The sequence below is a fragment of the Mastomys coucha genome, unplaced genomic scaffold, assembly GCF_008632895.1.
Source record: "Mastomys coucha isolate ucsf_1 unplaced genomic scaffold, UCSF_Mcou_1 pScaffold6, whole genome shotgun sequence".
NCBI lineage: Eukaryota > Metazoa > Chordata > Mammalia > Rodentia > Muridae > Mastomys > Mastomys coucha.
The window spans coordinates 22,691,508-22,704,326 of record NW_022196912.1 but is presented as its reverse complement, the minus strand read 5'-3'; the positions used below and the strand labels follow the sequence as shown (position 1 = coordinate 22,704,326).

At 38.9% G+C, this 12,819-nt stretch overlaps 1 protein-coding gene across 7 annotated transcripts in view; it reads left to right on the top strand.

Moving 5' to 3' along the window:
- Positions 1 to 12,819, top strand: part of Clip4 (CAP-Gly domain containing linker protein family member 4) — a 96,687-nt gene that overhangs the window by 78,418 nt on the left and 5,450 nt on the right. For 5 of the 7 annotated variants that reach the window (XM_031355514.1, XM_031355511.1, XM_031355512.1 and 2 more), the window contains one exon: positions 8,906 to 8,978. In XM_031355514.1, the coding sequence (XP_031211374.1) occupies positions 8,906 to 8,978 (73 nt within the window). Of the gene's footprint in view, positions 1 to 8,905; positions 9,179 to 10,555; positions 10,588 to 12,819 lie in introns of those variants that run through there. The other 2 variants (XM_031355518.1, XM_031355517.1) reach the window with 2 other exon arrangements.

Here is a 12,819-nt window from a genome sequence, read left to right as displayed (position 1 = left end):
TATTTATCAGTTTACCTGGAATTAATTCTGTGTGTGGTGAAGATTGGGTTTGATTTTCTTTTCCATCTGTGGGTGACTATTTATGGAAGTTATTAGTATAATGACTACCCTAGAATGTCAGTTGTGGTCAGCTCATGATTGTGATGTGTCCCCATTCTAGAGGACATGCTTTGATGGGACCTTCCTGATGGTGTGTGCTGCTGTGTCCATTCTGACTTAGAGGTGGATGTGTTCCACTGGCACTTTCCATCATCACAATGGTTTTCTCCATGTATCTGTTGCCTTCCCCTGCTGTGTATGTATGTGTGTGTCTGTGTGCATGTCTCTGTGTATCTGTGGTGCATGTGTTAGTATGTGTGTGAGTATGCACATGTGTATTGCTATGCTTGGGCATATGTGTGTGTGTGTGTGTCTGCATGGGTGTGTCTGAGTGTATGAGTATCTGTGTGCTTGTGGATGCATGAGTTTGTGTGTCTGTGTGGATATGTCTGTATGTGTCTGTGTGTGTGATTGTGTGTGCATGTGTCTGTGTGAGTGTATGTGTGTGTGTGTGTGTGTCCTCTGACTTTATTCTCCACTGATGTTGTGTTGGTTATTCTGGATTCCTTTCATTCTCACATAAACTTTAGGATCATTTTGTTGAAATCCATATAGTTTAGGAAGCTCTGGTCTTACTACTGTTCTGTCTGTAAACACGGGCTCTCTTTCCACTTACTTATGTGACCTCCCTCTTCGTTTGTTTTCTGTGAAATTGATTACTTCCATTCAGCCATCATCGGAGAATATTAAATGGAAAGTTCTATAAATAAGCAGCTTGGAGGTTTTAAGTGTCACATTATTTTGAGTAGATGATAAAATGTCATGCAGGATGATAACTGTCATGCCTGGGACATGAGTTGTCCTTTTGTTCAGCATATCTGGGTATGTGTTACCTTCCTGTTGGTCCTTCATAATCCTCTGGTTACAGATTGATTGTCCAGGTCCTGTTTGTGTTGAGCTAACTAATTTCACTTAGTATATAAATGCTAAGGGTAGTATTACTAGTCATTTGAATATTAGATGGAAACCGCAGTGTATCCTTTTAGGTAAAAAGGTGAGTGTTTACTATAAGAGTCTGCTTATGGGGAGAGTCACATTGGGTGTGGGACTGTACATTCAAGGCATCCATGGGAAGGCCTAGGAACACATGGATGAGAGGACTGCTGCTGTGCACCTTCTCTGGCCTGTCAGGATGTTGTATCTTTTCTCATACAGATTTTGTACATGTTTTGTTAGATTTTTATTTAGTACTTAGTATTTTTGGTTATTTAATGTCAGAACCTCTCTTTATCATTCCCCTTTCCTACTCTCTCTGTCTCTCCTTCCCTGATCTTACTCTCCTCTCCCTAGAGAGTATCACCATGTAGCCCAGGCTAGCCTCAACTCACAGCTCTTTTTGTTAGCCTCCTGAGTGCCGGGATTGCAAAGATGCACTATCAAGCTCTGCTTGGTATTATAATCATCCTTGTATCTTTATACTAGCCTTCTCTTGGTTAAGTATTTCTCTGACATTTTTTTTTCTGTTGATTTACTTTCTGCCATAATGCTTTTAGAGTAGGATTTTTATCAGAAGGAAAAAAAAAAACCTGGCTGGGCGTGGTGACACATGCCCTTAATCCCAGCATTTAGGAGGCAGAAGCAGGTGGATCTCTGTGAGTTCAAGGCCAGCCTGGTCTACAGAGTAAGTTCTAGGACAGCCATTGCTACATAGAAAAACCCCAGCTGAAAAAAAATAAATATGGTTGTCTTTATCTTTTACTCTGAAAGCTCTATTCATTTTAATTTACTGTTATTACTGATGTATTAGCAATGTTCTCTATGCTGTTTTTCTTAGTTCCCATTCCATTTTAAATATTTATTTGTATGTGTGTCTCTGAGAGTGGATGAGCGTGTGTTGGGGGCTCTGTGTGCCATGGAGGTCAGAAGAAGATGGTGGATTCTTCAGAGTGCAGTTACAGGTGTTTCCTGTGTGCTAGGCTTGCTATGTAGGTGTTGGGATCTGAACTCTGGGCTTCATGATTGTATAGCAAGCTTTCCTAACCACTGAGCTATTTCCATAGCCCCTAATCCATTTTGGGTTTTATGTATTGTAAATGGTGTGTTTCTAGATAAGTCATAAATGGTGGTTGTTTTCTGTTTTTGTTGTTATTGGTTTTGTTTTGTTTTATTTATTTGTTGATGCAGCATCTTTATATAATCTTGGCTAACTTGGAATTACTACTTAGAATTTCTTGAACTCAGAAGAGTCTCTTCTCATTGCTTCTGCCTCCCAGAGCTGGGATCATGGTATGTACCACCATGCCCAGCTCTTGCCTCCTGCTTGACTTTATTCTGCAAGTGTTCCTACCTTTTCTTTTTCTGCACCATTTACTTCCCTACTGTGTATGAGCTGACTTCTGAATATGCTACTTAGCAATTATCATAGATCATTTAGTGTGCACACTTCACACTGTTTAAAGTCAATCATTCTTACCCCCTTCCTACACAATTTGAATCCTTAGAAGCTGAGATGTCTTGGTTCTGTTTTAGCACCCCTGTAAAGTAGACATCATTATAATAGTTTTTCCTATAATATTTTATTTCACTTCTATATTTACTCATTCATATTCATAACTTCCTGCTAGGAAAACATCGTTTTTGCCTGTGTATTCTCTTTTTGTTGTTGTTGTTTCTCTTTTGCGGTGGCATTTTTACTGGATGTAGAATTTTGGAATTTTCTCCCTATAGACAGAAGCTCTGGCTGCTGTCATTGATGAGAGGTCGGGTGTCTGACCAATCCTTGTTGTTGTAGGTGGTTTATCTTGCCTTTTTGTTAGTTTTTGATTCTTTGAAAGTGTCTTCCCGTTGTGCTGTGCAGTTTTATTAGGATATATGCATGTGGAAATTTCTTTTTGTTAATTCTGTTTGACACTCTGAATCTTCCTAGATCTGGAGATTGGCATCTAAGCAACTCTTGTGTCTGCCACAGCTTGTCCCTTTGATAACATGCCTTTAGTGTTATCCATTTCCTGTTTCTCTCTTCAACTGTGTCTATTCCACTGCTTGATCCAGCTGCCCCATTAATAGACATCAAAATATCTTCTTTTCTTTTTGCATATCTCACTACTGTTCATTTTTCTGTCTGCTCTCAAGCTTATCTCTCATGTCCTTAATATCTTAAGTGTTATCTATCACTGTGTGCTAACTAGTTTAATGTCTGAAGCTTTGCTGTGTCTGATTCCACACCCTGTGTCTGTTGATCCTGATTTATGATGTCTGCTCTCCTTGTGACTTTCTGATTCATTACTGAGAAATGCTTGTTTAATTAGAATTTTATAGATGGCAGTTCTTTGATACTTTCAGATATACTGACTTCTGCTGTTTCCCAGAAAGCTCTACCACTCCAGAACTACTTTACCTTACATTCTCTGCAGTATTTTTTTAATTATATAGATAGTATGAATTGACTCATGTCTACAAAATCTGAGTACAGTAATTCTAGCTATGAACTGATAAGAAAGCCTTTTTTTATAGAGGCAGGGAAGGGGGCATGGGATAGGGGGTTTACAGAGGGAAGACCTGGAAAGGGATAACATTTGAAATGTAAATAAAGAAAATATCCAATATCAAAAAAAAAAGAAAGCCTTTGTTTCATCTGGTTTCTTGCCTCAAGATAACATTGAGCACAAACTCCTTTGCTAGTGTCCCTCATACACCAGGCCTTTGCTCCTTTCTTCCCTGGGTCTTGTGTCCCCAATCAGGAGTCCAGTATCCAGGGAGCAAGGGGCAACTCTGTGGTACAAGATAAGACTGCACATTGGGTGCCTGGCAGCCTCTCCTGGCTTCTTTCTTTTTTATGGTTTGGCCTCTTTGAAATTGTACATTGTGGTCTGGGGTGTGTCCCTTATTGCGCACATGCGCATGTGCGCATGCGCACACACACACACACACACTCACATATACTCACACACACATGCACACACTCACACATTCATACATACTCACTCACACACACATTCACACACTCACACTCTCACACACATTCAAACACACTCACACACTCACTTGCACACACTCACTCACACACACACACACACTCTTTTAAAGTCTACCTTTTATGGAGTCTCTTAATCTTTGAACTTTTATGTATGGGGAGGGTACACTGAGGACCTCTGAAGTTTATTGTCCAGTATTCTGTTCTTGGAACATTTTTAATGACAGTTTAAAAAAATACCATTTTGTATGATTATCAAGATTGTAATATTTCATCATATTCTGAGTCCACTTTATCAGTGTGTGATTTGGTATTATTTGGTTTTCAAGAAATCTTACAGGAGAAATCTCTGAGAGTCATGTTGTGCTCATCACGTATCCCTGTGTGAGCAGAGCCTGATCAAGAAAGCAAAGATGAGAAATGGTCTAGAAATGTAACGTGCAGTTGTGTTTTGGGTGTTCATGTGCCTTCATCTCATTGTGTGAAGCTGTTCCTGGGGAGATGTGAACAGGTGTTTACTTTCCCTATGTAGAATGGACAACACACCAAAGTAAGATCATCAGGGTTCATCTTGGTGAACCAATGAGTTTTATTGAATATTATTTAATTACAGAAATATGGGTCAAAGCTTATTTTTTCTTATTTTTATTATTTAAATGCATTTTATACATCCAACATATTAATAATATTGAGTATTTTGAGAATTAAATAATACATAAAAAATTTGTTCGGGCTCAGCGGTTAAGAGCACCAACTGCTCTTCCGAAAGTTCCAAGTTCAAAGCCCAGCAACCATATGGTGGCTCACAGCCATCTGTAATGAGATCTGACGCCCTCTTCTGTTGTGTCTGAAGACAGCTACAGTGTACTTAGATATAATAAATAAATCTTTAAAAAAATTTGTTCAACTTTTATATTAATATCCTTTCATACCCTAAAAATCTCATTAATTAGTATTTAATACTATCCATAACTGAGGATCCTATATCTAATGTTGAATACTAAATTGTTTCTGAACATACAAAATGTTATGCATAGGAGTTAAGCATAGTAAAAGAGCATAAAATATTAAAAATGAATAAGAAATATATTCAAAAGCCCTTATGATACCACCTGACATAGTGGGAGAGTATTTAAAATTCATTATATATCTGTGTACATTGTCTAACAATCAGTTTACTTAAAAAAGATTATCAATGTTTCTAGGAGAGAAATTATTTTATCAGTAAGTATGTTTTAAAAATTTAAAAATAGCAAAAACTCTTTGAAGTTAAACATACAGAAAAATGCTAATTTCAAGCACAGTGAGAAAAATTATCAATAATATTTTTATGATGTTTGAACATGATTTTAATATTTTCAACTGTTGATATTCAACAGAATAGTTATTTTAAGATATATTTTGTTGTTATGTCTCCCTTTTCATTTCTGATTTTATTAATTTGGATACTGTCTCTGTGCCCTCTGGTTAGTCTGGTTAAGGGTTATCTATCTTGTTGATTTTCTCAGAGAACCAGCTCCTGGTTTGGTTGATTGTTTGTATAGTTCTTTTTTTTGTTTCTATTTGGTTTGATTAACCCTGCTGTCTACTTCTCTTGGGTGTATTTGCTTCTTTTTGTTCTAGAGCTTTCAGGTGTGCTGTCAAACTGTTAGTGTAAGTAAGCTCTCTCCAGTTTCTTTTTGGAGACACTTAGAGCTATGAGTTTTCCTCTTACCACTGCTTTCATTGTGTCCCATAAGTTTTGTTATGATATGTCTTCATTTTCATTAAATTCTAAAAAACTCTTAATTTCTTTATTTCTTCCTTGAGCAAGTTATCATTGAGTAAAACATTGTTCAGCTTCCATGTGTATGTGTGCTTTCTGTTGTTTTTGTTGGTATTTAAGACCAGCCTTAGTCCGTGGTGATCTGATAGGATGCATGGGATTATTCCAATCTTCTTGTATCTGTTGAGGCCTGTTTTGTTACCAATTATAAGATCAATTTTGGAGAAAGTACCGTGAGGTGCTGAGAAGAAGGTATATTCTTTTGCTTTAGAATGAATTTTTTTTTATATATATACACACACACACACATACACACACATATTACATATATGTGATATATGTATACATATATATGTATATATACACATATATGTATATATATATGTGTATATGTATATATATATATATATCACATATATATACGATTCATTTGGTTCATAACTTCTGTTAGTTTCACTGTGTCTCTGTTTAGTTTCTGCTTCCATGATCTCTCCGTTGTTGGGAGTGGGGTGTTGAAGTCTCCCACTGTTATTGTGTGGGGTGCAATGTGTGCTGTGAGCTTTAGTAAAGTTTCTTTTAGGAGTGTTGGTACCTTTGCATTTGGAGCATAAATGTTCAGAATTCAGAGTTCATCTTGGTAGATTTTTTTCCTTTGACCAGTATGAAGTGTCCTTATCTTTTTTTTTTTTTTTTTTTTTTTTTTTTTTTTTTGATAACTTTTGGTTGAGAGTTGATTTTATTCATTATTAGAATGGCTGCTCCAGCTTGTTTCTTGGGACCATTTGCTTGGAAAATTGTTTTCCAGCCCTTTACTCTGAAGTAGTGGCTGCCTTTGTCACTGAGGTGCGTTTTCTGTATACAGCAAAATGCTGGGTCCTATTTACATACCCAATCAGTTAGTCTATGTCTTTTTTTGGGGGGGATTGAGTCCATTGATATTAAGAGATATTAAGAAAAAGTGATTGTTACTTCCTGTGATTTTTGTTGTTAGAGGTGGAATTATGTTTATATGGCCATCTTCTTTTGGGTTTGTTGCAAGATTACTTTCTTGCTTTTTCTAGGATGTAGTTTCCCTCCTTGTGTTGGTGTTTTCCATCTATTATCCTTTGTAGGGCTGGATTTGTGGAAAAATATTGTGTAAATTTGGTTTTGTCATGGAATATCTTGTTTTCTCCATGTATGGTAATTGAGAGTTTTGCTGGATATAGTGGCCTGACCTGGCATTTGTGTTCTCTTATGGTCTATATGACATCTGCCCAGGATCATCTTCCAGTTTTCATAGTCTCTGGCGAGAAGTCTGGTGTAATTCTGATTAGACCTGCCTTTATATGTTGCTTGACCTTTTTCCATTAGTGCTTTTAAAACTCTTTCTTTGTTTAATGCATTTGGTGTTTTTATTATTATGTGATGTGAGGAATTTCTTTTCTGGTCCAGTCTATTTGGAGTTCTATAGGCTTCTTGAATATTCATGGATATCTCTTTCTTTAGGTTAGGGAAGTTTTCTTCTATAATTTTGTTGAAGATATTTATTGGCCCTTTGAGTTTGGAAACTTCACTCTCTTCTATACCTATTATCCTTAGATTTTATCTTCTCATTGTGTCCTGGATTTCCTGGATGTTTGGGTCAGGAGCTTTTTGCTTTTTGCATTATCTTTGACTGTTGTGTCAATATTTTCTATGGTATCTTCTGCACCTGAGATTCTTTCTTCTATCTCTTGTATTCTGTTGGTGATGCTTGCATCTGTGACTCTTGATCTCTTTCCTTTTTTATCTCCAGGGTTGTCTCCCTTTGTGATTCCTTTATTGTTTCTATTTTCATTTTTAGATCTTGGATGGTTTTATTCATTTCTTTTGCCTGTTTGATTGTGTTTTGCTGTAATTCTTTAAAGAATTTTTGTGTTTCTTCTTTAAGGGCTTCTAGCTGTTTGCCTGTGTTCTCCTGTATTTCTTTAAGGTAGTTATTTGTGTCCTTCTTAAAGTCCTCTATCACCATCATGACAAGTGATTTTAGATCCAAATCTTGCTTTTCTGATGTGATGATGTATCCAGGACTTGCTATGGTGGAAGAATTGGGTTCTGATGATGTCAAGTAACCTTGGTTTCTGTTGCTTATGTTCTTAATGCTTGCCTCCCGCCATCTGATTATCTCTAGTGCTTCCTGCCCTCACTATATCTGACTGGAGCCTGTCCTTCCTGTGATCCTGATTGTGTCAGAACTCCTCAGAGTTTAGCTGTCTCTGTGATTCTGTGATTCTGGAATCTTGTGATCCTGAGATCCTGGTGTGACCAAGCTCCTGGGAGCCTGGGAGCCTGTGATCCTGTGGACCTGGGCATGTTAGAGTACCTGGGAGTGGAGCTTCCTCTGGGTGTTGTGGGACTAGCTGCGAGGTTTGTGCCCAAGGTCTGCTCAGGGCACTGGATCAGACTAGAAGGAACCTGTGCCACTGGTCAGGTGGAGTTCCTGGTTGCCTGGGTCCCACTGGTCCCAGTTGCTCCTGGTGTTGGGGCAGATGTTGTGTCCTCCTCACCTCTGATCCTATGATCCTGTGAATGTTAGAGCACTTGGGAGTGGAGCTTCCTTTTGGTGTTGGGGCAATAGCTGCAGAGTTCGCACCCAAGGTCTGCTCAGGGCTGGGTGAAAGGTTAATTATAGGAGCAGAAGTGATCAGAGACAGCTGCATCACCCAAAGCCCACCCCAGCATGGGTGAGAGATGGTTCATGAAAGCTAAAAACTTGGGGTACAGTGCACAGCCTACAGGCAGCTCAATAGGCTAGAGGATGTTTTCTTCCTGCAGCTTTGTATCTTTCAGGCAGACTGGCTTTCAGGTAATAGGTCTAGTCTCTGTCTCTTCTGCCTGTGCCTTCTGAGGGAGGGACATATTGTATCTGGTCAGTTTCAGGGACTTCCTGATGGATTTGAATTGTTTACTTCCTGAGTAACTTCCCTACAGGATGGAGAATTTTTATCTTAGAAGAACTGCTACATAGCAGTTCTCCAGGAAAAAAACAAAAACAACCACCCTCTTGGTGTCATGGAGCTCTGTAGAAGTAATTAAAAATGACTTCACTGTAAAGGCTGAAAACATGTGACATATTTTCCTCTTCTATCCTTTACTCTCACATTTAGGTTTTAGGAGAAGTTTCAGCACAACCTCTGCTTCTTCTCAAAAAGAGATTAACAGGAGAAATGCTTTTGCCAAGTGAGTATTGAGAAGCCTGTGAAAACTACCTTTCAAGATGAGCATGCCGGATTCTGTGAAGGAAGAAAAGTGGAGTTTTGTATCGTATGCCCCGCTTGGTAGAATGTTAGCACCGTAAGAGAGAAGGTGTGACCGGTGTGTTGAGTTCTTCTTCCCTCCTTTAAAAGCCCAATTAAACATGTCACAAGTGGCTAAAAGCAGCCCATTGAGTGTGTCTTCTCTTCCAAGAGGTTAGTATGGCTGCTAATAGAAGCTGGAGGAATTCACATTGTGTTTTCATTGGGTGAGACAGGTTGATTTTGAACTCCTGTTTACTGAGCTAATCAGACCTAATTTAATATGCTCAGCCATGCATGAAAGAAAGAAAAAGAAATATAAGGCCTGTTTACATAAGGCACTCTCAGAATTAGTATGATTTTAAGTGCTTTGGCTTCCCGTAGTAGTGTACACTCCTCAAATCCATCACAGATTTGGAGTTTGAAATCAGTCTTCCTGCTCAAATAGCTGAGAGATTAAAGACAGTAACTTTATGCTCTGGTGCACTGGAGATATTCAAGGGCTCTTAGGCAGAATGGAAGGCAGAACTAAGAGACTGCTTGGAAAGGGGATTCTGAAGACAGGGCAGCGGGACCCGTGCGGAGGTTGGTGAGCAGGAGGATGACACAGAGACCTGAGGGAGGAGACAAGGCTGCTCCCTGGCAAGGACACAGGAGCAGGTCCCGTGCACAGTGTGGGCTGCAGACACCAGGAGCAGGTCCCGTACACGGGGTGGGCTGCGGACTAGAGGAGCAGGTCCCATGCACAGTGTGGGCTGCAGACACCAGGAACAGGTCCCGTGCACAGTGTGGGCTACAGACTCGAGGAGCAGGAGCAGGTCCCATTCAGGAGGTGGGCTGCAGACACCAGGAGCAGGTCCCATTCACGAGGTGGGCTGCAGACACCAGGAGCAGGTCCCATTCACGAGGTGGGCTGCAGACGCCAGGAGCAGGTCCCGTGCACAGGGTGGGCTGCAGACACCAGGAGCCGGTCCCGTGCACGGGGTGGGCTGCAGACACCAGGAGCCGGTCCCATTCAGGAGATGGGCTGCAGACTCGAGGAGCAGATCCCATGCACGGGGTGCGCTGCAGACTCTAGGAACACGTGTAAGGCTTACCTGCTTCCTATAGAAGTAACAAGAAATTGAGCTTACAGATAGATATATTTTTATGAGTTCTTTGAGAATGTCCCATGCACACAGTTTATTTTGATCACACTCACCCTTATTCCTTCTAGATCCCTCCCATACTCCCTTCCAAATTCATATCTTCTTAAATCCACTGAGCCTATTTTATATTCACATAAACTCATCTATTATCCCTGCCTCTGAAAATTCTCCCCCACCCCAACCAATGGTCCTTTTATAGTTTTCTGGCTTCATAGGTACTCCAAGTTAAACAGTTCTAAAGTTCCAGTGCTAGGATCTATATACAAATGAGAACATGTGGTATTTGTCTTTATGGGCCTGGGTTACCGTAGTGTAATGTTTTCCAGTTCCATTGACTTACCTACAAATTTCACAATTTAATTTTTCTTTACAGATGAATAAAATTCCATTGTGTGGGGTACCATATCCTTATCTGTTTATTAGTTGGTTGGTATCTTGGCTATTCACATCCTCACTACCATGAATTTAGCAACCAGACACACAGAAGAATGCTTCTTTGTAGTAGGCACATACCCAGGAGTTGTAGCTGGGTCCCATGATAGTTGTAGTTATAGATTTTTGAAGACCTACCTTACTGATTTCCATAGTGGCTGCACCTGTTTGAACTCTCACCAACACTGCATAAGGATTCATTCCCACAGATCTTATCCATCAAGAAACATGAAACTGGGCCGGGCAATGGTGGCTCATGCCTTTAATCCCAGCACTTGGGAGGCAGAGGCAGGCAGATTTCTGAGTTGGAGGCCAGCCTGGTCTACAGAGTGAGTTCCAGGACAGCCAGAGCTACACAGAGAAACCCTATCTCAGAAAAAAAAAAAAGAAAAAAGAAAAAAAAAAGAAACATGAAACTGGGACTTGGAGAGGTGGCTCAGTAGTTAAGAGCACTGGCTCTCTAGAGGGTTCAATTCCCAGCACCCACACAGCAACTTGAAACTGTGTGTAAGTCCAGTCCCAGCGGCTCTAATGCCTGCTTCTGGCCTCTGCAGGCACTGTACACTGTGACACATAGACAGACATGCAGACTAAACATCCATGCATGTAAAATACAGTAAACATTAAAAATAAATTGAAAATAATGAAACACAATAGTTATTTTAAGTTTTTATTTTGTGAATGTTTTACCTACGTTTGTGTCTATGTACAGTTTGCATGCTTGGTGCCAATAGAGGTAGAAGAGGGCATCAGATCTCTCTGAACTGGAATTACAGACTATTGTGAACCACTATATGGGTGCTGGGAATTGAACCTGGATCCTCTGGAAGAGCTGCCAGCGCTCCTAACTGCTGAGACTTTTCTCCAGCCCCTTCAAAGTAGCTTTAATTTACACTTTCCTTTTGGCAAAAAAATGGATGGTAAAGACATTAAAAAATATTTCTTAGCCATTGTGTTTTCTGAGAAATCTTTGTTCAGTTCCATTGCCCACATTTTAAAAGAGATGTCTATTTTCTGGGTGTTTAGTTTTTTGTTTTTGTTTTTTGTATATTCTGGATATTATACATATATATATATCAATTATATATAATTATATATATATCCATCCTTATATCATCTATCATCAATCTATCTCTATATATCTATATATTTCTCTCTGTCTGTCTGTCTGTCTGTCTGTCTGTCTGTCTGCCTGCCTGTCTGTCTGTCTCTCTGCCACCCTGTGGACTGCCTTTTCATTGGATTAACAGATTACCTTGTGATACAGAAACTTTCATTTCTTTTTTTTTTATAACTTTTATTGCATGAGATTAGAAAAGTTACATGATTTCAATTTATCTGAATTTGTTAACATTTAAAAACATTTTAACTAAATAGAATTGAATCACATTCTTGTTTCCCTTTTGTACCCCAACTCCTCCCAGAGACCCCCTTCAATACCTACAATATCTTTTTTGTCATATTCCTTAAAATTTATAAAATATTATAACAATAAAAATGAGTATTGTAAAAGTTGTTTGATATAAAACAACAATCAATTTAACAGTCTTTTATAGATGCTTGTCTACAGCAATACTGAAAATACATAAGTTTTTCTCAATATAAATTTTAAATAACTCCAAACATATTAACTGTATATTTCAAAATAATACATCACTACTAGTATTTTCTTAAATGAATGTAAATATATAAAGTCTTTTTGTTTCCTTGTTTGTTTTGTACCTAGTAGAGTTAAAAGTCTTGGCTCTTACTGTGGTACAAACTCAAAATAAGAACAATTTTTAGACATTGGATTTCATTGTAATAAGGCTGTATTTCAATGATCCTCACATCACCAAAGGATTTTACCTCCATTGTAGCTAAGCTGAGAGTTGACAGTTCTGCTGCGCCAAGGAATGAACTGTAAGCACGATTTTTGGATATGGACTTCCTGCTATGGTCAAAGCTATTTGACTTGAGTGAGTGTGTCTTTATTCTCAGCCCACAGAGAACAGGTTACATTCATTTAAGAAATGGTATGTGTATTAAGATGGTCTATCCATGAAGTCATTCACCAACTGTTTCAATGAACAATGCTTCTGCTTGGAGGGTGGCACAGACATTAGGTGAGGGTAAGAATTTGGTTCATTAGCTGAGGTAATTTGGAAAAGCATTCATCTCAGAGAAAGAGTAGCTTATAAAATCCTCTTCTTCAAACTTGATACA